The sequence below is a fragment of the Eptatretus burgeri genome, chromosome 5, assembly GCF_056783735.1.
Source record: "Eptatretus burgeri isolate ZD-2024b chromosome 5, Ebu_testis_v1, whole genome shotgun sequence".
In the NCBI taxonomy this organism is placed as follows: domain Eukaryota; kingdom Metazoa; phylum Chordata; class Myxini; order Myxiniformes; family Myxinidae; genus Eptatretus; species Eptatretus burgeri.
Window position 1 is genome coordinate 50,129,052 of NC_140965.1, and position 25,146 is coordinate 50,154,197.

A 25,146-nucleotide genomic window follows, 5' to 3' on the forward strand; every position below is an offset into this window, starting at 1 on the left:
CAGGACAAACACATTAGTAGATGTCAGCGTACTTTTATTTATATATATATATATATATATATATATATATATATATATCTATATATATATATATATATTAAATCGGCTACTGAAAGAGGTCCAGTCTCTTCAACTTTTAGACCACCATCAGCAATGACCTCGGCGACCTCAAAAGCCAGCTCAAGCAGACTGGGTATCATCCACCATTCCAAGTTCCATCCTCCATAGTTCAAAGGAGTACTGCTGTTCCTTTTGAGCTGGTGCCCCAGCATCATGACTGTCTCTCCTGGATTGTGTGTAATCTGAAGCTCTCGTTATTGGAATCTCATATGATGAGGCTGAAGAACAATATCTGCTGCTTTCACATTGCAGACATGCTTGTGGCCTTCATTTTTTTCCCCCACCTCTCCTCCTGTCTGTCTGTCTGTCTGTCTGTCTCTCTCTCTCTCTCTCTCTCTCTCTCTCTCTCTCTCTCTCTCTCTCTCTCTCTCTCTCTCTCTCTCTCTCTCTCTCTCTCTCTCTCTCTCTCTCTCTCTCTCTCTCTCTCTCTCTCTCTCTCTCTCTCTCTCTCTCTCTCTCTCTCTCTCTCTCTCTCTCTCTCTCTCTCTCTCTCTCTCTCTCTCTCTCTCTCTCTCTCTCTCTCTCTCTCTCTCTCTCTCTCTCTCTCTCTCTCTCTCTCTCTCTCTCTCTCTCTCTCTCTCTCTCTCTCTCTCTCTCTCTCTCTCTCTCTCTCTCTCTCTCTCTCTCTCTCTCTCTCTCTCTCTCTCTCTCTCTCTCTCTCTCTCTCTCTCTCTCTCTCTCTCTCTCTCTCTCTCTCTCTCTCTCTCTCTCTCTCTCTCTCTCTCTCTCTCTCTCTCTCTCTCTCTCTCTCTCTCTCTCTCTCTCTCTCTCTCTCTCTCTCTCTCTCTCTCTCTCTCTCTCTCTCTCTCTCTCTCTCTCTCTCTCTCTCTCTCTCTCTCTCTCTCTCTCTCTCTCTCTCTCTCTCTCTCTCTCTCTCTCTCTCTCTCTCTCTCTCTCTCTCTCTCTCTCTCTCTCTCTCTCTCTCTCTCTCTCTCTCTCTCTCTCTCTCTCTCTCTCTCTCTCTCTCTCTCTCTCTCTCTCTCTTCTTCTTCGACTATCCCCAGCAATCTTGGATGCACTTGTTCTTCCAATAATACCTTCTTGGATAAATTCCCAAAATCTAGACCGACTGCAGACTTCCACTCTTTTGTTCATTGCTTCTCCTCTATGTGGAGCCAGCTTCCATAAGTTGTTCTATCTCACTCTTCCCTTCAGGGTTTCAAGCAGGTAGTGCACTGCCATCACATCTCCCATCCTTACTCATAATATTTATTACCCCCATTAACCCTTCCACCCCAACCTTTTTACTTGCAGATTGCAGTGTTTCTTTCCTTCCTCTCTTTCCTCCGTGTGTGTGTGTGTGCGTGCGTTGCTGCTGCTGCTTGCATATGGAAGCATTTTTGATGATGAGGAACATTGGTTCTTGGTGCATTATCATTACTAGCGGGCACTCCCGCACCCTTCTCGGCCGATCTTTGTTGGGAAATGTGCTGCGACACACTCTTGGACAACATATACTCTTTATCGCAAGGTGAAGATGATTTGTAACACTGGCTACCACCAAAGGTGGCGATATTTCCTCTACATGTAAATTTTGGAGTTTCAGTGACATCCACATTTGCTCCATTTTCGTAAGATTAATGAACACAACAGTACATGGGGTTTCTGGTTATTTACACCAACTACAGCAGCATTGAAAAATTTTCATTTTATCCTTTTTTTAATTTATAGAGTGTTGAATGGGGCTCATGATGAGTTTTTTTTATTTTTTTTCATTCAGAACAATGGTATTTGTGTGAAAAAGTACATATTTAGCGACACAATGATCTTCAATATTTTTGGGGTTGTGACCATTGTAACATTTTTTTGATATGATATTTTTCTTCGTTTTCTTTTGTCAGGTTGAGGCCAGTGCTTGTTCCACAAAGCTTCTTCCGATTGTGCTGTCTCACCAGCTGCTCTCAGCCTGCTTGTCTACACCCTTGTACCCAGCCTTGGCAGCACAACTAAGCAGGGATAAAGATGAATTGTCGAGCGAGGCAGTAACGCAGCTGCGGGATTCTGGGCAACACCTGCATGCCGCCTCAATGCTGATGGCCGTGCAAGGCACACACCCAGGACTTACTACCCTCTCTGCTGCGTTGGTACTGCATCATTGCTCACCATAAGTGATGAACCCACTTGCTCTGGCATGACGTGTATGAGAACGTTTTGCTTTTCTCGGACTATATTCAGAAGAATGTTAAACAATTATGTCTTGTGACTGTTGTTCTACATTGCTTTAACAGACGTAAGATTAAAAATGACTTGTTTTTCATTTGGAGGTTTGTTCGTTGAAGTGCAGACTCACCTCTTCCCTGAGGTATGGAACACATGCTTTAACACTCTTCTCAACTTGTGTTGTGTACAAATAAATAAAAATCCGTTTGGGTAACTTGCTTCATTCTTGCGCACAACCTTGCATGAAGGATTAAAAGTTGGTGTTGTTTTTTCTTGATCGGGGGCTTTCAGCTTATGGGTAACAGGGTGCTCATACCGATAATACATTGCAACTAATCTGACATTCCAAAAAGCATTCTCTTTCTCATTGCACCGATCCAGCAAATTTTCTCCCCTTCTGTCTATTTCTTTAATTCCTTTCCTGTTGGCTCCCAACCCCATGAAACATTGTGGTGCATCTAAGTTGTGGGAATATGTTGGTTGTTGAGCTTACCACCCTCTTCTGCGCATGCGCAATCTCATTTGCATGACTTTCCCCTGATAATGTCGGCACCGGCTCATTTTATATCATTTTCGAGATCATATAGTCATTTAAAATAAACTTACAAGTACTAAGTAGCAACCAAAATGTAAGGCAGATTTCATAATCCAACTTATAAAACATTTTCTTCCAAGATAAATTGGTCACTCCAACATGATCCAAATGGATAGACAAGGAGTTACAAGAACAACCAGTCGCTGGGAACGGACAGCCAGCTGTGCACATCCCGAATGCTCAGCCAGCTTCATCGGTGGCAGCGGTTTTCATAAAGCTGCCACCATTCTGGCCAAGCGACCCGAGATTGTGATCAACGCAAGTCGAAGCCCAATTAGACACCTGAAACATTACTCAATGACATTGTTGCCTCCTTATTACCAGAGTATATGATTTGGTGAGAGATCTTTTACTCTAACCTCCAACTAATGGCCTGTACATGACTTTGAAGACTGCGCTCATAAAACTTCTGCCCACAGCCACTTTCAACAACCTCTTACAGCCGAGGATTTAGAAGAACGAAGACCCACACAACTACTGTGTCGCATACAGCAGCTTCTCGGTGACCGTCATGCCACCTTTGAACAGTCACTCCTTCGTGAGTTCTTGCAGAGTTTACCACCACATATCTGCATGATAGTCACAGCTAACGCAGAGCTCGCACGATCCGCCGCTGCAGATCCGGCTGATAATCTCATGGGCACCATTGCACCGACAAAGGCTACCATGATGCCTCTACCACAGCACGTCACACAACTACAATCTGAAATGGTGCATCTGAAGAAGCTCATCCGAATGCTCCCCGCTGTGCAAGACAAGACCAGTTGCGCCCACCTCCACATACCCCTTCCAGGGACAGAGAGTAATACCATCCCTCACCTTACCGTTCACCTTCACCTTCTGTGAACACTCCAGATTGGTGTTTATGCAATGTGACCTTCAGTGCTAATGCTCATCAGTATATATCGCCATGTTCATACCAGCTGCAGGGAAATAACGAGGCCCACAACTAATGGCGATGTGTTCACTTGGGCCAGCCGTCAGTCGCCTTCTCTTCCTAATGGATCGGACTAGCGGACTTTGTTTTCTTATGGATACAGGGGCAGAAGTGAGCATCAATCCATTTGTTGCTGACCGGAAAACTCAACAGCAATATTAATTACATTGCACTAACAACAGTGCTGTTGCTACTTTTGGAGAACATATCTTTCAGCTTGATTTAGGTTTACGTCGCTCCCTTCCATGGATGTTTACTACTGCTGACATCAGCTAATCAGTGTATATCATCGGTGTGGAGTTTCTTCGTCATTTCAGTCTTGTAGATGTCAAACACCTCCGGCTATTGCATGCCTTGGCACAGCTTAACATTCTCAATAAGGCATCCACCATCCACACCCAGACGCACGTGCCCTTTTCAGAAAGTATTTTCTGACTTCCAATGTATAACGGGCCCATCGGCAACTATCCAGCCCATCAAACACCACATCACACATCACATCGAGACAGCGAGACCCCCTGTTTTCACCTGTACTCGCCGACTAGCACCTGAGAAATTATGTATCGCCAGCCATGAGTTTGACTGTTTCAACATGGGCTCATCTGACCATGGTCCTTCAATTGGGCTTCACTGCTACACGTACACATGGTACCCTAAACGACACCTGGACATTGGCGTCCTTGCATGGATTACCGGTCCTTAAACAATGCGACTGTTCCCGACCGTTACCCCATTCCACACATTCAGGATTTTATCGCTACACTCCATGCAATCTTCTCCAAGGTCGACCTCATTCAAGGATACCACCAGCCATCAGATTCACGTGGATCCAGATGACATCCCAAAGACAGCAGTCACCACGCCTTTTGGTCTCTTCAAATTCCTTTGGATGCCATTCGGCCTATGCAATGCCATACAAACCTTTCAACGTTGTATTGAACAAGTGCTCTGGGGATTACACTTTTACTATTAGTCTGGAGATGATATTCTAATCACGAGCACAACAGCAGAAAAACATCAGGAACATCTACTGTATGTCTCCTCTTCACTCGATTGCAGGACTTTGGCATGGTTATCAATCACACGTTGTGCATTTTTGGTATTCCAAAGTTCAATTTCCTTGGACTCAGGAATCCATCCATCGAGGAGAAGGTGCAGATTATTTAGGATTTCCCATTACCATCATCTCAACGCAAACTGCAAGAGTTTTTGAGCCTTGTCAACTTTTTCCATCGATTTATTGCAAGCACAGCTGTAACACTGCAGCTGCTGAAGGAGTTGCTCGCAACTGATGAGCACCATGAGGTGGTCCGATGGTCACAGGTAACCTTGTCAGCCTTCCACACCATCAAAGGCCAACTGGCCGACACCTCACTCCTGATTCATCCCAAGTCAGAGGCACCAACAAGCCTGATGGAAGACACATCTGAGGTCACAGTGGGCATGGCGATTCATCCGTTCATCAATGTTGACTGATGTCGACTGGCCTTCTCGAAACATTGAAACAAATGCAGTGCAGGTACAGTGCCTTCAATCAGGAATTACTCACCATGTACCTCGCCATGAAGCTCTTCCTCCACTTCTTACAGGCCAGACCATTTTTTTGTGCTCACTGACCACAAACCTCCACCCATTTGGACTCTCCATCCCCTCGTACACTTCGTCAACTCAGTTATATCTTGCAATTCACCACCACTATCTGGCACATCAAAGGAATCGCAAACTCAGCTGCAGATGCTCTCTCTCTCCTCTCTTCCTCTCTTCCTCTCTTCCTCTCTTCCTCTCTTCCTCTCTTCCTCTCTTCCTCTCTTCCTCTCTTCCTCTCTTCCTCTCTTCCTCTCTTCCTCTCTTCCTCTCTTCCTCTTTTTCTCTCTTTCTTTCTTTCTCTCTTCCTCTCTTCCTCTCTTCCTCTCTTCCTCTCTTTCTCTCTTTCTCTCTTTCTGTCTTTCTCTCTTTCTCTCTTCCTCTCTTTCTCTCTTTCTCTCTTTCTCTCTTTCTCTCTTTCTCTCTTTCTCTCTTTCTCTCTTTCTCTCTTTCTCTCTTTCTCTCTTTCTCTCTTTCTCTCTTTCTCTCTTTCTCTCTTTCTCTCTTTCTCTCTTTCTCTCTTTCTCTCTTTCTCTCTTTCTCTCTTTCTCTCTTTCTCTCTTTCTCTCTTTCTCTCTTTCTCTCTTTCTCTCTTTCTCTCTTTCTCTCTTTCTCTCTTTCTCTCTTTCTCTCTTTCTCTCTTTCTCTCTTTCTCTCTTTCTCTCTTTCTCTCTTTCTCTCTTTCTCTCTTTCTCTCTTTCTCTCTCATTGAGATATTGGCGTTGTCTTCCACCATCACACTGGCCATTGATTTTAATGGATTTACAGCAGCGCAACTGGAGGAAACGGAGCTCCACCATCTGCAGTCTGCAACCAGTTTGCCAGGTACTGCTCCCAGGGCCAAACACTACCCTCGTGTGTGATACATCGACATAACTCATGCCCTTTTGTTCCTGCTTAATTCCAACTTTGTCTTCAAAGCTTTTCACTCGCTCACCCACCCAGCGACTCATCACCACGCGCTGTCATGCCACGTATCAAAACCGACATGCACGTGTCTTCAATGCCAAAGCTCCAAGATGCATCATATGGTTGGACCACTTGGTAAATTTTCCACACAGGGTCCACCTATATATCTTGTCCCTTACCACCTTCAAACAGATACCGCTATTTACTGACTTGTTTTTGTATACATAGTCGAGGCTCGTGGAAGAGCTAGTACACTGAATGGATCTGGATGTAACGGGACGCAAAAGGAACAGTCGAGTGAGGGGTGAAACACCAACAACAGAGTTGAAGGCCGAGATAGAGGGACACTTGGATAAACAATGGGTGGGGTGAAAGGAGAAGATTCATAGACTGGACAAGATGGATGCAAAAGGAAACTAAAAGGAGGGAAGACTAACTTTGGAAGGAGTATGGATTTTGGTGGAGTTAACGAAGGTAGAAAAAGATCATGGTTTTGGATTGGGGATGATTTGAGCAGCTGTGTGAACAGCTGTCATGAAGACCTGGAGGAAGGAATGAGATGACAAGAATGTCAAAATTGGTTCTACAGACAGAGAAAAAAGAGGAACGATAAAGTATGGGTGAGGAATGATCCTGGATTTCGGTAGTTTCACCAGAAGAGGGTTGATGGTGTACCATGGGTGCCCTGTAGAAACCTGGGGTGGTCCAAAGCATGGACAGAGCAGAGAGGCGAGACCAGAAAGGAGGTGCAAGAAAGACCACCGACCCTTTCAGGTCCATAGACTCGGCTTCATCGCAGGAGTTTCCAATAATCTTGAACTCCTTGGTTTCCACGGTGTCAAGTTGAGCAAGATGTGAGGCAGGGGAGGAACCAGCCCAGAGGAGAGAGCAGTACTCCATCAAGCTGTGGATGAAAGCCTTGGAGGCGAGTAGGAGTTCAGGTGTGTGAAGGAAGAACTTTGTCTGACGGAGGATGCTCAGTTGGCAGCTGGCTTTGGAGACCAACTTGGAAATATGGTTTCCTCAAGAAAGATTATGGCTGATAGTGAGACGCAGGAGTTTGAATTAATGAACTTCCTCAAGAGGATTATTAAGAAAGTAGATCGGAGGACTTTCCAGGCAGTCCTTTCAGGGAGAGAGTGAGGGTGTGACATTTGTCAGGATTGAAAGACATATTCCAAGTGTTTAGACTACCTTGTGATTTTGTCAAGGTCTGAAGATTGATAAGAGGCTGCAGCCTGTCGGTCTGAAGGATGAGAGATATCATGGCAGAGAGTGGAGTCATCAGCAAAGAGATAAAGGGGATTTTCCAGAGTCAGAGAGATTGCTGATGAAGATCAGGAATCGGACTGCTTCCAGAACACTGCCTTGCAGAACTCCAGCCTTGAAAGGGAGAGAAGAAAGGATCCCATGAAAAGCCACGCGTGAACAGAGGAGGGGTGGGTTGGGGGCAGGGCCGGTTTAAGGTCTTCGTAGGCCAAGGCCCGGGCCTCACGGGCCTAAGTGGTTAAGCACGGGCCTCACGGGCCTGGTTGGGGGGGGGGGGTCAGCGGTTGAGCCTGAGATGAGACCACGTTGAGTAATCCAAAAATACTCCAATTCTGTTCTCCTCTCCTCTCTTCACACTATCTTTCTTTTCTCTTTTTATTCTGATACTCTAATAAATATTATTTTGTTATTGTGTGACCCATCCCCTCCCTTGGGATTTGAGAGGGACATTTGTCGGGGGTGGGGAGTGTCTGATTGTTGTGTCTGTCTTGTCTTGGTGCCTGTCTGTCCTTTAATTACTTAATTGTTCCCACTGCATATCAGTGGGATTTATGATTAATATCATTTATCCATTGCTTGCTGGTATACCCCGTGTTCTCTTTCTCCTCAGTAAAGGATTTGCGTTCATCCCACTTTTTGGAATTTGCATACGATACTGTGTGTTCAAGAGTCGGGGTGTAAATTTGCATCAGCATTAGGATGGTAACTTCGCTCGGTCACATCTGACTGCTGATACGGCGCGACCGCACACGGGGGTACGTGTTGGTCTCCCGAGCACGTCGATCAGGACCTCCGGAGCAACAGGCCGCACCCCGAGTCCTCTCTCCAAGGGTGAGGTCGTCACACCTGGTCGAAATGCTGTTCGTGCGTAGAATGACGACAATGTTGGCTAAACTAACCAAGCACACGGCTTACAAATCTTCTCGAACTGTAAAGCATACATCGACACCGTCTACATGTCTGTAATCCCATTTCGGAAACGCCTTTGTCATGTTGATATTACCAGTCTCTGTGTCTCTCTCTCTCTCTCTCTCTCTCTCTCTCTCTCTCTCTCTCTCTTTCTCTCTCTCTCTCTCTCTCTCTCTCTCTCTCTCTCTCTCTCTCTCTCTCTCTCTCTCTCTCTCTCTCTCTCTCTCTCTCTCTCTCTCTCTCTCTCTCTCTCTCTCTCTCTCTCTCTCTCTCTCTCTCTCTCTCTCTCTCTCTCTCTCTCTCTCTCTCTCTCTCTCTCTCTCTCTCTCTCTCTCTCTCTCTCTCTCTCTCTCTCTCTCTCTCTCTCTCTCTCTCTCTCTCTCTCTCTCTATCTCTCTCTCTCTGTCTCTCTGTCTCTCTCTCTCTCTCTCTCTCTCTGTCTCTCTGTCTCTCTGTCTCTCTGTCTCTCTGTCTCTCTGTCTCTCTGTCTCTCTGTCTCTCTGTCTCTCTGTCTCTCTGTCTCTCTGTCTCTCTGTCTCTCTGTCTCTCTGTCTCTCTGTCTCTCTGTCTCTCTGTCTCTCTGTCTCTCTGTCTCTCTGTCTCTCTGTCTCTCTGTCTCTCTGTCTCTCTGTCTCTCTGTCTCTCTGTCTCTCTGTCTCTCTGTCTCTGTCTCTTCCATGAGCCTCGACCTTGGAAATAAATAAAGTACGTGTCGAATTTAAGAATGACTGTTAATTTTAAAAGGGTTCAACAAGTATTTTATCACGTCTCTGTGTTTGTACTTCATGATTTCCTCACAAAACTCAAGATGCGTGGTAACTGGTCCTCAGGGAGCGGGTTGGTAACGAAGTGTAAATAAATAAATAAACAAATGTGTCGTAAAACGACTTGAGGAACCCCGGGTTTACAAACACACCCAAGGGGTATATTTCCAATTATTTTTTCCTCTCCCATTTCGTAAGATGAGATTCAAGCCGGTCACGTTGCACGAACGCCCAATAAAATCGCGTCTCCACAAGAAAGGCCAACGGCACGTGATCGCTCGACGACCAATGAGGAAGGACGTTGTCTCGAATGCCGATTCGTCGTATTTTGCCACGAACCCTCTGTGGCGAATCTGCTACAAGGAATTCGCATTTTCACAGCAACTTGTCCTTCACACTTTCACGAACTTTATCCCGAACTTCCTCGTGATCCGTTCACGTTGCTCGAGCCTCCATTTCGTTGACGTGAAAGTTATTTCCGGTATCTGAGAAATGTACGTTCAGCAAGATGGGATAATCATGTAAATTATTTTTAACCTTTGAAATTATTAAAAAATTTATACCAGTGAGTTATAGTATAACACGGACTTTCTTTAACATGGTATAATCCTTAACTACAAATACAACTGGAAGGAGCAAGAAAACAAACGGAAGAACGAATTGAGAGGTGAACGGAATAAGGATAAAATTGGTGAAGAACAATTTAACCGTGACCACAGGTGTGGTGAGGAAGAAGAACCCTTTCGTAAAGGTGAGTGCGTGGCACTTCCATTCGGGATGAGAGAGAGAGAGAGAGGGAGTGAGGGCGAGGGAGAGGGAGTGAGGGAGAGGGAGTGAGGGCGAGGGAGTGAGGGCGAGGGAGTGAGGGCGAGGGAGTGAGGGCGAGAGGGAGGGAGAGGGAGTGAGGGCGAGAGGGAGTGAGGGGAGAGAGAGTGGGGAGGAGAGAGAGTGGGGAGGGAGGGAGAGAGAGAGAGTGGGGGAGGGAGGAGTGAGAGAGTGGGGGAGGGAGGGAGGGAGGAGAGAGTGGAGGAGGGAGAGTGGGGGAGGGAGGGAGGGAGTGAGAGAGTGGGGGAGGGAGGAGGGAGTGAGAGTGAGAGAGTGGGGAGGGAGAGAGAGAGTGGGGAGGGAGGGAGTGAGTGGGGAGGGAGGGAGGGAGTGTGGGAGGGAGTGAGTGGGGAGGGAGGGAGTGAGTGGGGAGGGAGGGAGGGAGGGAGTGAGTGGGGGAGGGAGGGAGGGAGTGAGTGGGGGAGGGAGGGAGGGAGTGAGTGGGGGAGGGAGGGAGGGAGTGAGTGCGGGGGAGGGTGGGAGGGAGTGAGTGGGGGGAGGGAGGGAGGGAGTGAGTGGGGGAGGGAGGGAGTGAGTGAGGGAGGGAGGGAGTGAGGGAGAGAGAGAGTGGGGGAGGGAGGGAGGGCGAGAGAGAGGTAGTGAGTGAGTGGGGGAGGGAGGGAGGGAGTGAGTGCGGGAGGGAGTGAGTGGGGGAGAGGGAGTGAGTGAGTGGGGGAGGGAGGGAGTGAGTGAGGGAGTGAGTGGGGAGGGAGGGAGTGAGTGAGGGAGTGAGTGAGGGAGTGAGTGAGTGAGGGAGGGAGTGAGGGAGTGAGTGAGGGAGTGAGTGGGGGAGGGAGGGAGTGGGGGAGGGAGTAAGAGGGAGTGAGTGAGTCAAACGAGCCATGTCTGCATCTCAATGAATCGTGAATCGGTTTCTAACTTGGAGTGTGAGTCGGTGCCATGGGGCGGGGGGAGTGTGAGTCTGTGCGATGGGGCGGGGGGAGTGTGAGTCTGTGCGATGGGGCGGGGGAGTGTGAGTCTGTGCGATGGGGCGGGGGGAGTGTGAGTTGGTGCGATGGGGCGGGGGAGTGTGAGTGTGTGCGATGGGGCGGGGGGAGTGTGAGTCTGTGCGATGGGGCGGGGGAGTGTGAGTCTGTGCGATGGGGCGGGGGAGTGTGAGTCTGTGCGATGGGGCGGGGGGAGTGTGAGTCTGTGCGATGGGGCGGGGGAGTGTGAGTCGGTGCGATTTGGCGGGGGAGTGTGAGTCGGTGCGATGGGGCGGGGGGAGTGTGAGTCGGTGCCATGGGGCGGGGGGAGTGTGAGTCGGTGCGATGGGGCGGGGGAGTGTGAGTCGGTGCGATGGGGCGGGGGAGTGTGAGTCGGTGCGATGGGGCGGGGAGTGTGAGTCGTGCCATGGGGCGGGGGAGTGTGAGTCGGTGCGATGAAGCGGGGGGAGTGTGTCGGTGCGATTTGGCGGGGGGAGGGTGAGTCGGGGCGATGGGGCGGGGGGAGTGGGAGTCTGTGCGATGGGGTGGGGAGTGTGAGTCGTGCCATGGGGCGGGGGAGTGTGAGTCGGTGCCATGGGGCGGGGGAGTGTGAGTCGGTGCGATGGGGCGGGGAGTGTGAGTCTGTGCGATGGGGCGGGGGAGTGTGAGTCTGTGCGATGGGGCGGGGGGAGTGTGAGTCGGTGCGATGAGGCGGGGGAGTGTGAGTCGGTGCCATGGGGCGGGGGAGTGTGAGTTGGTGCGATGAGGCGGGGGAGTGTGAGTGTGTGCGATGGGGCGGGGGAGTGTGAGTGTGTGCGATGGGGCGGGGGAGTGTGAGTCTGTGCGATGGGGCGGGGGAGTGTGAGTCTGTGCGATGGGGCGGGGGAGTGTGAGTCTGTGCGATGGGGCGGGGGAGTGTGAGTCTGTGCGATGGGGCGGGGGAGTGTGAGTCGGTGCGATTTGGCGGGGGAGTGTGAGTCGGTGCCATGGGGCGGGGGAGTGTGAGTCTGTGCGATGGGGCGGGGGAGTGTGAGTCTGTGCGATGGGGCGGGGGAGTGTGAGTCTGTGCGATGGGGCGGGGGAGTGTGAGTCTGTGCGATGGGGCGGGGGGAGTGTGAGTCTGTGCGATGGGGCGGGGGAGTGTGAGTCTGTGCGATGGGGCGGGGGAGTGTGAGTCTGTGCGATGGGGCGGGGGAGTGTGAGTCTGTGCGATGGGGCGGGGGAGTGTGAGTCTGTGCGATTTGGCGGGGGGAGTGTGAGTCGGTGCCATGGGGCGGGGAGTGTGAGTCGGTGCCATGGGGCGGGGGAGTGTGAGTCGGTGCGATGGGGCGGGGAGTGTGAGTCTGTGCGATGGGGCGGGGGAGTGTGAGTCTGTGCGATGGGGCGGGGGAGTGTGAGTCTGTGCGATGGGGCGGGGGAGTGTGAGTCTGTGCGATGGGGCGGGGGGAGTGTGAGTCTGTGCGATGGGGCGGGGGAGTGTGAGTCTGTGCGATGGGGCGGGGGAGTGTGAGTCTGTGCGATTTGGCGGGGGAGTGTGAGTCGGTGCCATGGGGCGGGGAGTGTGAGTCGGTGCGATGGGGCGGGGGAGTGTGAGTCGGTGCGATGGGGCGGGGAGTGTGAGTCGGTGCGATGGGGCGGGGGGAGTGTGAGTCGGTGCGATGGGGCGGGGAGTGTGAGTCGGTGCGATTTGGCGGGGGAGTGTGAGTCGGTGCGATGGGGCGGGGAGTGTGAGTCGTGCCATGGGGCGGGGGGTGTGAGTCGGTGCCATGGGGCGGGGGAGTGTGAGTCGGTGCGATGGGGCGGGGGGAGTGTGAGTCGGTGCGATGGGGCGGGGGAGTGTGAGTCGGTGCGATTTGGCGGGGGGAGTGTGAGTCGGTGCGATGAGGCGGGGGAGTGTGAGTCGGTGCCATGGGGCGGGGGGAGTGTGAGTCGGTGCGATGGGGCGGGGGAGTGTGAGTCGTGCCATGGGGCGGGGAGTGTGAGTCGGTGCCATGGGGCGGGGGAGTGTGAGTCGGTGCGATGGGGCGGGGGGAGTGTGAGTCGGTGCGATGGGGCGGGGAGTGTGAGTCGGTGCGATGGGGCGGGGGGAGTGTGAGTCGGTGCGATGGGGCGGGGGAGTGTGAGTCGGTGCGATGGAGCGGGCACAGTGTGAGTCGGTGCGATGGGGCGGTGGGAGTGTGAGTCGGTGCGATGGGGCGGCGGTGTGTGAGTGGGTGCGATGGGGCGGCGCGAGTGTGAGTCGGTGCGATGGGGCGGGGCGAGGGTGAGTCGGTGCGATGGGGCGGGGGAGTGTGAGTCGGTGCGATGGGGCGGGGGGAGTGTGAGTCGGTGCGATGGGGCGGGGAGTGTGAGTCGGGGCGGTGGGGCGGGGGTGTGTGAGTCGGTGCGATGGGGCGGCGGTGTGTGAGTCGGTGCGATGGGGCGGCGCGAGTGTGAGTCGGTGCGATGGGGCGGCGCGAGTGTGAGTCGGTGCGATGGGGCGGCGCGAGTGTGAGTCGGTGCGATGGGGCAGGGGGAGTGTGAGTCGGTGCGATGGGGCGGCGGAGTGTGAGTCGGTGCGATGGGGAAGGGGGAGTGTGAGTCGGTGCGATGGGGAAGGGGGAGTGTGAGTCGGTGCGATGGGGAAGGGGAGTGTGAGTCGGTGCGATGGGGAAGGGGAGTGTGAGTCGGTGCGATGGGGAAGGGGGAGTGTGAGTCGGTGCGATGGGGCGGGGAGTGTGAGTCGGTGCGATGGGGCGGCGCGAGTGTGAGTCGGTGCGATGGGGCGGCGCGAGTGTGAGTCGGTGCGATGGGGCAGGGGGAGTGTGAGTCGGTGCGATGGGGCAGGGGGAGTGTGAGTCGGTGCGATGGGGCAGAGGGAGTGTGAGTCGGTGCGATGGGGAAGGGGGAGTGTGAGTCGGTGCGATGGGGAAGGGGGAGTGTGAGTCGGTGCGATGGGGAAGGGGGAGTGTGAGTCGGTGCGATGGGGAAGGGGGAGTGTGAGTCGGTGCGATGGGGAAGGGGAGTGTGAGTCGGTGCGATGGGGAAGGGGGAGTGTGAGTCGGTGCGATGGGGAAGGGGGAGTGTGAGTCGGTGCGATGGGGAAGGGGGAGTGTGAGTCGGTGCGATGGGGCGGCGCGAGTGTGAGTCGGTGCGATGGGGACGGCGCGAGTGTGAGTCGGTGCGATGGGGACGGGGGAGTGTGAGTCGGTGCGATGGGGCGGCGGTGTGTGAGTCGGTGCGTTGGAGTGGCATTTCGGTGTGTTGGAGTGGTTGGTACGTCAGTGAGAGGTGAACTGAGTGGGGAGGTGTTGAGGTTGTGAATTGGTTGGTAGGGTGGGTACTGTGATGAGTTTGAGTGTGAGTATGAAGCCACTGAGCATGTTGTCTTGCACCCACTTCTGGACTCCAGAGGCTTTGGGATTTTCGATGCCCTCGGGTACACTCTGACCATCTCCTGACCACATTGGCTCCATGTTGGAAGGGCAAAACAAATCCCAAGTTTCCATTGTGAAATAATTCTTATTTCCCTCTTTATTGTTAATTTTCATGTGATTGAGTTGGAACCTATCGCTTTGGCAACTTTAAGGGACAGCCTGTACTCAACAATGCTCTTCAACAATTACTCTATATGATGTTTTTGATGTCTATACATTTGCCTGCAAGTGGTGGGGCACAAAAACAAGTGTGATATGGGCCTCACCCAATCGGGGAACTTTCTGACCCTGATTTCTCACAATGGCACGTCCTCCTTTCTGGACTTGGTAATGACGAACTTTCCTAAATGTGTGATCCATGCATCGCCTGTTCTTCTGCCCCAATAGGTTCATCTGATCATGTGCTTGTGAGAGTCAACATCTCTTTGGCTGTTGTCAGAGAGTGCCGTGGAGTCTGGCAGTTCACCCAAGCTGAGTGGCAGGGACTGCAAGCTGCTCTATAATGTCAAGACTGGTCTCTCAGTTCCACCTCTCCTGATATTAACACTGTCTGGAAATCCTTCCACACAAGCTTGCTTTCCTTAATGTACATTTTTATACCATCTTGTCTGCAGTTACCATACCTATCCCTCTTTCCTCTGGTACACAGAATCTTGTGGTGAGGCTGTTGCGTTCAAACATCGAGCCATCTCATCCTGTAAGGCAAATCCGACCAAAGGCAACCTCGATCATTCCACAAAGCCCGGAACAAGTGTGTGTCCACTCTCAGGAAAGCCAGAAAGCAACTTCTGGCCAACCTCAGGGTTGAACTCTCAAACTAGTCTCCCTCCTCTAAAACCTAGTGGCACCTTGTTAAGTCTGTCTCTGGTGTATGCTCCCCTTTCATGTGCTCCCTCACTTCAAATGGCACTACAGCTTCCACATATTAGGTCCCCAAACACTTGCTCTCTGTACCCATCCATCCCAGTCGTACCCATTTGCTCCTGAATTTGATGTCTTTTGCACGTGGAAAGGTGGAAAGTTTCTGGAAACCCTTGACTCTGACTCTGAATCAGCAATTGGATCGGACGGCATCAGCTCGCATGTCTGAAAAACCTGCTCTGCTGCTCTTGCACCTCCTCCATCTGCCCTTTTTATCCTATCATTCGGTCTGGGTCATCTTCCATCTGCTTGGAAATCCACCAATATCACCGCATTACATAAACGTAGGGGAAATACACCTGGGCGCTCACCTGGTAGCGGCTGGATAGGATAACCAGGGAACCACTGGTTGGCATGGATGACCAACAAAATATGTAATAGAGAAGAAAGTAAATATTCTACACAGGTGATAAAAGTTGTGGTCAAGTTTCATCGGAATTGTGTGTCGTGTCTGAGAAGAAAGCAAATGCATATTTTGGGGGGCAACCCCCCTGTCGACCCGTATTTTTTTTTTAATGCCATGAACAATCTTTGGTGCATTGTGGGTGTTGAAGGTTGAAGTCAAGTTTCATCAAAAGTGTATGTGTAGTTTCAGAGAAGAGGTTGAAAGTATTTCTGGACGGATGGATGGATGACACCTTCCCATAAACTCCCCGGAACTACCTTCCAGATGAGCTAAAAAAAAAAAAAAAGGTGCAAAACTGATCAACTGCAGATGCATCAGCTTGCTTCCAATCATCAGCAAGGTCATGGAATTCATAATCACAGTTGATTTGACATCCTTCCATTTCTCCAATGACTTGATCTCAGATCACTAATTTGGATTCAGACCATGTCACTCCACATTGGACATGCTGCTTCCATTCACCCAACAAAGGATGGAGGCCCTTTCTGGCAAACGTGAAATTGGGGTGGTCTCTCCAGACATGTCTCGAGCTGTTGATACAGTCTGTCATCCTGCCTTGCTCTCCAAACTCTCTGCCTATGGCATCCAAGGTCAACTCTACACATGGCTTACTGACTTCCTCAACTCTTGTAGCCAACGTGTGGCACTCAACGGAATCCATTCATCTCCTCTCCCTGTCAATGCTGGAGTGCCCAAAGGCAGTGTTCTGAGCTCAGTCTTATTCCTGATCTTCATCAATGATCTTTCTGACTCTGGAAAATCCCCTTTATCTATTTGCCGATGACTTCGCCCTCTGCCGTGACGCTTTCTTTAGGCCCTGACAAAATCTCAAGCTGGTCAAACACTTGGAATATCTTTCAATCCAGAAAATCTCTCCATCTCTCTCTCTGTCGTCTCTCTGTCTCTCTCTCAAATTGGATCGTATTTGATCGTATCGCTCAAACTCTTGGGTCTAATGGTCCGCTGTGTTCTTTCCTGGGCAAACCACATGTCAAAGTCGGCCTCCAAAGCCAGCTGACAATTGGGCATCCTTCATCATCCAAGGTCTTTATTTGACCAATCTGAAACTTTGACACCGACAAAGCTTTCATTCGCTGCTCAATGAGTATCGCTCTCCACTTTGGGCACTGTCTCACTCACGTCTTGCCCTTATTTATGGCATGGAATGCAAGGCCCTGGATCTCCCATGACGAATCTGAGTGTCTCGGCTTGTTGCTTTTGCATTGAAGACAGGTTGGTGTCCTCTCTTGTATTTTACCGCCTCCTTTTTGGTCTTGCACCATCTGCCCTCTTTTGGCTCGATCCTTCACCACATTCTGCATGGCGCACGCACATGGTCTGCCAGTCACTCTCTTCTTGTTGAAGTCCGAAAATGCAGGCTCACCCCTCACCTCCACTCATTTGTTCCTCTTGTCTCTCACCTGTGGAACCAACTTCCTCAGTCTGTTCAGTCCCGTTCTTCCCTCCAGGGCTTCAAGACAGCTCTTCACTCCACCCTCCCAATCCATACTCGTGATCTCCTCTGCCTTAAATGACTCCGTTCCGAAGCACTCCCTTTTTTCGAGCTCATTGTGATTTTTTTTTTCTCCCCTCTCTCCCTCACCTCTTTTTGTTTGTTCGTTGTCGGTTGGTTTGTTTCTTTTCTTTCATCTCCACCTTCCCCTTCCTCTTCTTGCTTTGCTTCATTACCCCCCCCCCCCCACCTCCAAAGGTTGATGCCTGATGGAGGTTATGCATTCACCCATGTTTGTCTGTCTTTATGTCTGTCTGTCTGTCTGTCTGACTGTGGGCAGGATATCTCAAAAAGTTATGGATAGGTTGAACTAATTTTTTTGGACAGGTTAGGTGTGTGATAAGGACGAATTGTTGAGCTTTTGGTGAAGATCTGGTTCCGAATCTGGATACTGGAATTTATTGTGATTCTTTACAATTGAGAGATAGGACCAAAAAGTATTCACTGTATCACAGTATTTCAAAAGATTATTGGCAGGTTGTGAAAAAAACTTGCTGGACAGGTTGGGTGTGCGATAAGAACAAGCCAATTTGATTTTGGTTTTGGTACGGATGCAGATCCAGCCTATCCGTGAAATTAAAAAAAAACACACAAACTGTTCAGCCTGGCGGAGGTATGCACTTTACCGAGTGCTGTTCAAGTTCAGTTTGTGTGCAGCTTGTTCTCCCCCTTGTGTCCTTCCTCTCCTCCCCTTGATCTCACTCCCTTATATTCTGCTGTTGGTGTTTTTCCCTCTTACCATTTTGTTCCTGCTCTTCCATGAGCCTCGATCATGTACACGTATTAAAAAAATTCTTCCCCAAAAGGGTGAGGGTCCAGACCCACCGTCCCCCCCCCCCAGTCCCCTAATTCCACCTATGGTTGTGGGTAGAGTGGTGCGTTTGTGAAGGGCTAGTGGGGAGTGGAGTGGAGTGAAGTTAAGTGTTTGTGAGTCGGTGATGGTGGTGTAGTGGTGATGTGAGTCGGTGGGAGGTGTGGTTGTGTGGTGGATTTTTGAGTGAGTTGGGGACCTTGCGGGGGGGGGTTTGTGAGTCAGTGGCCCATTGTGCGGTATGTTTGTCATATGGAATTCGAGGGTATTATTTTGACAAATATTTGCTGTGATCTTATGTAGGAGGCACCACCACGAACTGCTCATCCCATGGGAAATCAGCCAGATATCCTGAGCTGGCGTCCTTATGCTGAGGTTGCTACAACTGATGAACCTGGCATGGTGGAATACGTGTTTGAATCCGATAGTGAGGAGGAAGAGTGGGACTCGACGGAGTTGTTGTATAGCGCCTTTTACATCGACGAGTGTATCTTGGTGAAGACTGAGGAGAAAACTGAGCCCGTGTCTTGCCTTCTCCCTCGTTGTGTCCCCGGAGACCTGCTGGAGTTCCGAGCGCCTGGATCCATCCCACACTGGGTCGTGTACGTTGGAGACGGATATGCTGTGAGCTTGCATGCCGAAGCGGTGCGTAATGAGACCTTGCATCAGAGCAGCGAGGGGAAACCTGGACGGGTGGTGTCATCACGGTACTGCCGTTCACTTTCCTCAAACTTTGCTCTAACTCTCCCTTTTCATATTAGAGTTCAATCCTCTTGGAAGGACTATGTAGTTTTAGATTTTCCTCTCTTACCTGTTGATGTGCCAGAAAGTTTAACATTTATTTTTTTAAGGAAGATAATTCCTTAAATAGATGCAGTGATGATAAAACTGAACAAGTTTTTTGTGAAAAAGAAGTTGGAGTTAAAGTATTTTGTGCACTTATACATTTTCATAACAATTAGAATGTATCAACATTTTACAACAAAACACTTTCATTTGTTTTCTTTCATAGCAACGGAGGAATCACTGATGTGATCTGCCCTTACTTAGCGAAGAACCCAACATAATGAAAAGTGACGAACCACTCACATTGTGCACCTACCTGGACTGAGATGTTCATTTGTCATTTCTGTTGTGATGTGCAGGTATCAGTATGAGCCCCTTCCAAAAACTCGAATTCTACAGAATGCAATGGCATCTGTTGGAATCACTGGCCATGACTTGTGCTGGCTCAACTCCGAATGCTTTGCGGCTTGGTGCCGCTACGGGAAAAAGCAGTTCAAGGTGTGTGAGGCCACTTGTTGTTACCCCGTGCGCGAAGCGAAAAGCGGGGTTAAGCAATTGTGTCTGTCTACAAACATCACTCTATGATTGAGGACCTACTTTATTTCAATTGAATTTTATATTTTGAATATTGTAGAACACGAACCTGCAGTTTAGCAGTACTTTAGCTCTGAATTTGGCAAATTATACGGAATGTCGTCCCGAGCACACATGCGCACGGAGGAGTCAAGCAATTGCCTATCTGCCTGTCTGGCAATCGAACAAAATTTATAATCATTCCAACAGGAAACTTACTGTTTTTAGAGATGTTATAAATGATGCAAACAACAAGCATGAAGAACTAGTATAGCGGTGTTAAATAAGGTGGTGTAAAAGACGGTGCATCAACGACAGTAAACTTCTATGTATTTTTTTTAACATTTATTTATGTAGCCTTTGAAAATTTTATTTTATTTTCAATGTAATGATATATTTTGAACATTTTAGAACAAATCACCTTCCTGTCACTTCCAAAAACCTATAGTTTAGCAGTACATGGACAAAATATATTCTGCCATCTCGGCCGATCAAATCTGTTGTTTTCACTCTCAGAGGCTGGAGAATATCGAGATTCAGACAAAATGGTGTTTGGTAGAAATATATATCGTGCTTGGAAATGCCAAGCAAGAGTTTAAAACACCCTGCCCATGTCCATTATCTCAACACTGCGTGGGGTAAGATGTTCTATGAGCTCTCGTCAGATGAAGCGGGATGTAAAAAGATAAAAATTTGAAAGCACTTCCAGAAATTGATTGATTTATATTCCAAAGACTGATTAGAAAAACCTCCCAAAATGCAAAGCCACGTCCGCTTTATACTCAAACTAAACTTGATGACAACAGCGAAACAAAAACTAGAGTTCATCGAAAGGACATAGGAAGAATCATGAAACTGGAGGATTTGTAAGTGCCAATAAGGCAATTTTGTGTTTTCCAATGTTCAAGTATATGATTCAATTGAAATAAAATAAAGGTTACAAAGGCTAGAGGAAAAAAAAAATCCTTTTTTTTTCTTTTTTTTTCTCGGAAGTTCACTGCCGTTGATGCAGTGCCTTTTACACCACCTTATTTAACATGTTACATTAGTTTTTCATGCCTGATGTTTGTGTCATTTATGATGTCTAAAAACGGTGAGGTTCCTGTTTGGAATGATTTTTAATTTTGTTTGACTGCCACACAGTCAGACAGACTGAAGCAATTACCTTAGTCCTCCATGCGCATGCGAGCTCGAGATGAGATTCCATACAATTTGCTAAATTTAGAGCTAAGTACTGCTAAACTGCAGGTTTGTGTTCTGATTCATGTTCTACAATGTTCAAAATGCAAAATTCAATTTAAATCAAGTCATTCCTCGATCACAGAGTGACGTCTGTGGACTAACAGACGGATAGACACACACACACACACACACACACACACACACACACACACACACACACACACACACACATACATACACACACACACACACACACACACACACACACTCAGTGAACCAATTGCTTGTCTCAGCTTTTTGGTTTGTGTGCGCAGGGTAACAAATGTACATTTTATTAATTAATGCTCTCCATATTCTCATAATAAAGGTTTGTTGAAAATTTGATGACAAAAAGGTTATAGCCTGGATCATACCTGCCATACCCATACCCAGCATGGTTGAAGGAAAGTGAAAAAGCTGGTCTTCATTTAACCCTTAAAAAAAATCTTAACAGCTGAGAAGATCGACGTGTTCAGATTGGGGGATGATCATGTGGAAATAGTGGAAAGTTTCATCCTCCTGGGTTCTGAGATTGATATGAGGTGAGTGGAGAAGGAATTAAATGACTGTTAGCGTTGGGGAGGACAGAAATGTCAGGATTGACAAAGATCTGTAAAGATGAAGATATGACCAAACAAACCACAAGAGAAGGCCGATGAGTCATCTGGTATTTCCAGTTACAATGTATGGATGTAAGTGATGGACGGTGAAAAAGAAACAAAGGAAGGAGAAGATTGACAGTTTTGAAATGTCATGTTGGAGACGAATGTTTAAAATCCCATGGACTGTGCGAGAAGAATGAAGAATCTGTACCACCAAGTACATTAGAAAAACAAACTGTCATACTTTGGACACGTCATGCATGCATAAGTCAACCATGGTGTGTATGATGGAAGGAAGAAGAGGAAGAGGCAAACCTTGAATGCACTAGATGGATGAGCTAAAGACTGCAACCAAGCTGTCTCTGCCAGAGCTTCGGTAACCAGTGCAGGATATGGATGTTTGGAGAAATGTGATCATTAATGTCACCAGAAGTTGGACACCGCTTGATGGAACTAGATAAGGATATTTGCTATTATCATTAAGTTTCAACAAACATTACAAAGTCATATATATATATATATATATATATATATATATATATATATATATATATATATTGATTGAGGGGCATACCAGCGTGAAACGATGCACAGAAGACCACACAGGCAAACGGTCACTCGTGAAGAATTTGTGACGTGCTGTCATGGTGACGACCTCACTCTGGGGCTTTTGACTGGAAATGTGGTTCAAAAGAAAAGCAAATGTTGGACTTCCCACTTGAGATGATTGTGGCGGGGTGGCCATCCAGATTTGTTTTTTTAAAACACTATTGAAGCTCAGGGAAGAGGTGAGGTGACCGGAGTGTAACAAAGAAACGAACAGACAATGTAGGGCCAAATTTGGACACAATAAGTAAGGGGATTAATGAACAGGAAACACCCTAACCTGCAAGAGAGTTGGGTTAGATATGTAGGGTTGAAGGGGGTGTAAATGATTGTGGCTAGCGATGGAGGATGACATGAGATAGGAGTGAACCGCCTGATTGAATCATTACAGGGACGAATGGTGTTGCTAATCCTCAGTAAGGCAATTCCATAAATGCGAGAAAGGACCGAAAGTGTGCAGCAGGCATACTTTCCTTGGATTTAAGCAGGAGGAAGTAACTGGGGGGGGGGGGACACATGTGCTGGAGTTGCTGGAGAGGGGCAGAGGCTTGAGAAGAATGCACAGGCTTTGAGGGTGCCAGACTGGAGGTGAGGTGATAAAATAACAGAGATCACTGTCCTATCCATAATGAGAGAGAGCAACAGGCTGGCCTCACGGTGAGATATTCCAATAATATCGAGAACTTTTGATTCAGAGCAAGTGAGAAATGGAGATATAGATATCTATCGATGTGGTGTGATGCTCGGGCCCGAGCCCATTGGACAGAGCAACACTCCAGCCTGCTGCTGGCTTTGGAATCCTGTTTTTCTGTGGTGAAGCCCAAAAGTCCAACAAACTGAACATCTTCCAGTGGTTGACAGATGGGAATCGACATTTAAAAGCGTTTAGACCATGGAAATGACCTGTCAGAATCCATGGCATGTCTGGGAGATAGATGTTGAGCAACCAGCCATTATAGAAATCCACTTCCAGCGATTTGGTTGTGCTTCACACTGATGGATCCCACATTTTCAAAGCTATTCACACGATATGTCTGCACATCCTGCAGATGACAAAGCATGTACGTACATCGTTGGACTTTTTCACATCAAGGCGAGAACCGACATGGCGCTCGTTCGTTGCAAAAGATGAAAATGTCATAATGCACATTAAGATTACCAGCGCATGGTTTTTAATTTATTTATGTTTGGGTGTGTGGCCTATTAACCATTGATCATCCAAACTTTTCTTGGAATGTTTGAAATGTAAAATAAAAAAAACATTTAATTGTGCGTAAAAATGAAAACAAAACTAACGCAAATATTCGGAGGATAGGCAAGTCTGATAATACAGCGGAAGATCATGTTCATCTGGCATGTTGTACTCGCAGCTGCTCTTTGCTTGCATCTTGGAATTGCTAGCTGATGTGATTGAGCATTCAAATTGCTATTTCTTTGCAAAGAGGTGGGCTGATAGGATGGCCGAGGTGTACGCCTTCAACCATCGATTGTGGGTTTGAATCCCGACCAAGCTATAATCTCATCCCGCTGTTTCACAGGCAGGGTGATGTGTGTGTGTGTGTGTGTGTGTGTGTGTGTGTGTGTGTGTGTGTGTGTGTGTGTGTGTGTGTGTGTGTGTGTGTGTGTGTGTGTGTGTGTGTGTGTGTGTGTGTCGTCCCTATGTTGGACGTTGAAGACCTCACAGTGTCCTTTGTGAAGAGTCGGAAAGCTATTGCCGGCACCCTCAACAAATTACGAATTCCCACCCCAACCTTCAGAGGGCACTGCATCAACGGCACAGCCATTGTTGGTACCCCACAGCCTTGTGTTGCATACAAAAGAAGATGATGATTGCTAAATGGTGAATGTTGTAATGCAGAAATGGTAGAATTTTTGACCCACTCCAACTCGTACTACCCAACCCTGCCCCCCTCCTCCTGCATCCCCACTCTTATGATGTGTTCTGTTCTTGTGTATGGCAGCTTGGCTGCCAGGTAGCTATCATTTCTTGAAGCGCAGCTGTGCCGCTGATGCCGTGCCCCTCTACTCGTACACTGGTACTCATTTTGCCGACCTCAGAAGGATGACAGGCTGAGTCAAACCCACCTGGTATTAATTCAGCAGCCAACGGGGCAAGAGGGCTTGAACTCAAGACCCCAGGATCCAAAGCCAGCCACCCTAGCCGTGAAGCCAACACCAGGCTGGTTACACCGTGAAATTTGATTAGAATTGCATTCTTTATGAAAGAATGCAAAGTGAAGTGAGTTTTACAAATGACATTTATTTTCATTCAAGCTTTGATGATTATGCTTCTCTCCATACATTCCAAGTCCTGCCAGGATGGTGAGTTGAGCTTTATCGATGCTGCAGGTTAACTCGGAGCACCATGGGTCAGCACACCCTTACCTGCTGGAGTTGCACCTGGGGGAACGTGTCCGGTCCCTTGAGTTTTCTACCCTGGAGGAACTCATCCTTGAGAAACGGCGACGTGAACGGCTTCACCACAAAGACTGTGTGCGGGACTTTTAGGCTCCTGTTCACATTTCCCTTGCCATGCACCGGACCGATTGTTGCACTTTTTTTCCTTTTAGTTTAATCCCGATCAAGCTGAAATAGAATGTAGTTTATTGCACCATAATTGTGGAATTAGTTGAATCGGTAATGAGATTATATAGAATATATATATATAAATTTGTGTGTGCCTTTTCTCTGTGTCTACCTCACTTGCAATGATCCTGAGGATCTGAGAACGGTTTGGATTCATCGTAATTGTATGTGGACCCTGCAAAGTAAAACAGGATGTCGTCTCTATGAAGGGTATTTTCTTATTCCCATTCCTAACAAGGATTTCTTTGAATTTGATGCAAGCGAAGGAGACGAGAATTTCAGCATTGTTGATTCATCGGATGTTCTTGTTATCCTGGGTGGTTCCAGCTGGTTGGAGTACCATGGGGTGCAGTGTACCATGGGGTGCAGTGTACCATGGGGTGCAGTGTACCATGATACTATAGTACTGTATGTACATCAATTATTGTGTTTGAAAAGTTGTTAATTTGCAAATTTTTCTCTTTCTCTCTTTCTCTCTTTCCATCTTGTATGTTTTATGAGTTTTGTTCTGTTGAAGTTGAAAGAAAACTCTCGGCACATCCAGTAGTTCTTCACCAGATGTTTGTTGCCACAATGCTGCTGCCCAACCAACCGACCCTCCTGAGTGTGGTTATTTTATTATCTTTCACATTGGAATAAGTTTTGGTTGAAATCTATTTGTAGATGTGGAGAATGCAGTTGTAAATAAAAACATTACAAAAAAAACA

General features: G+C 48.4%; 2 protein-coding genes across 4 annotated transcripts in view; both read left to right on the forward strand.

Moving 5' to 3' along the window:
• The window catches only part of NBAS (NBAS subunit of NRZ tethering complex), a 207,924-nt gene extending 205,430 nt beyond the window's left edge, over positions 1 to 2,494 (forward strand). The window contains exon 51 of the mRNA XM_085881820.1: positions 1,962 to 2,494. Coding sequence (XP_085737946.1) covers positions 1,962 to 2,228 — 267 coding nt within the window. The 3' untranslated portion in view covers positions 2,229 to 2,494. The remainder of the gene's footprint in view (positions 1 to 1,961) is intronic.
• A 7,131-nt stretch (positions 2,495 to 9,625) lies between these two features.
• LOC147026411 (protein LRATD2-like) lies at positions 9,626 to 25,146 on the forward strand. 3 transcript variants are annotated; one of them, XM_085881824.1, is made up of 4 exons: positions 9,626 to 9,998; positions 18,369 to 18,772; positions 19,211 to 19,349; positions 24,163 to 25,146. In XM_085881824.1, the coding sequence occupies exons 2-4, from the start codon at positions 18,396 to 18,398 to the stop codon at positions 24,205 to 24,207; spliced, it is 561 nt and encodes a 186-aa protein (XP_085737950.1). In that variant the 5' UTR covers positions 9,626 to 9,998; positions 18,369 to 18,395; the 3' UTR covers positions 24,208 to 25,146. The 3 variants fall into 3 exon arrangements, with proteins under 3 accessions (XP_085737950.1, XP_085737948.1, XP_085737949.1); XM_085881822.1 differs by having other exon boundaries at positions 9,630 to 9,998; positions 24,203 to 25,146; XM_085881823.1 differs by lacking the exon at positions 9,626 to 9,998 and adding an exon at positions 10,846 to 10,959 and having other exon boundaries at positions 24,203 to 25,146.

Coding starts and splice junctions, on each gene's coding strand:
- LOC147026411 (XM_085881822.1), top strand. CDS start 18,396: ATGGGAAATCAGCCAGATATCCTGAGCTGGCGTCCTTATGCTGAGGTT. Junction 18,773..19,210: donor GGACGGGTGGTGTCATCACG/GTACTGCCGTTC, acceptor TGTGATGTGCAG/GTATCAGTATGAGCCCCTTC. Junction 19,350..24,202: donor ACGGGAAAAAGCAGTTCAAG/GTGTGTGAGGCC, acceptor TCGATGCTGCAG/GTTAACTCGGAGCACCATGG.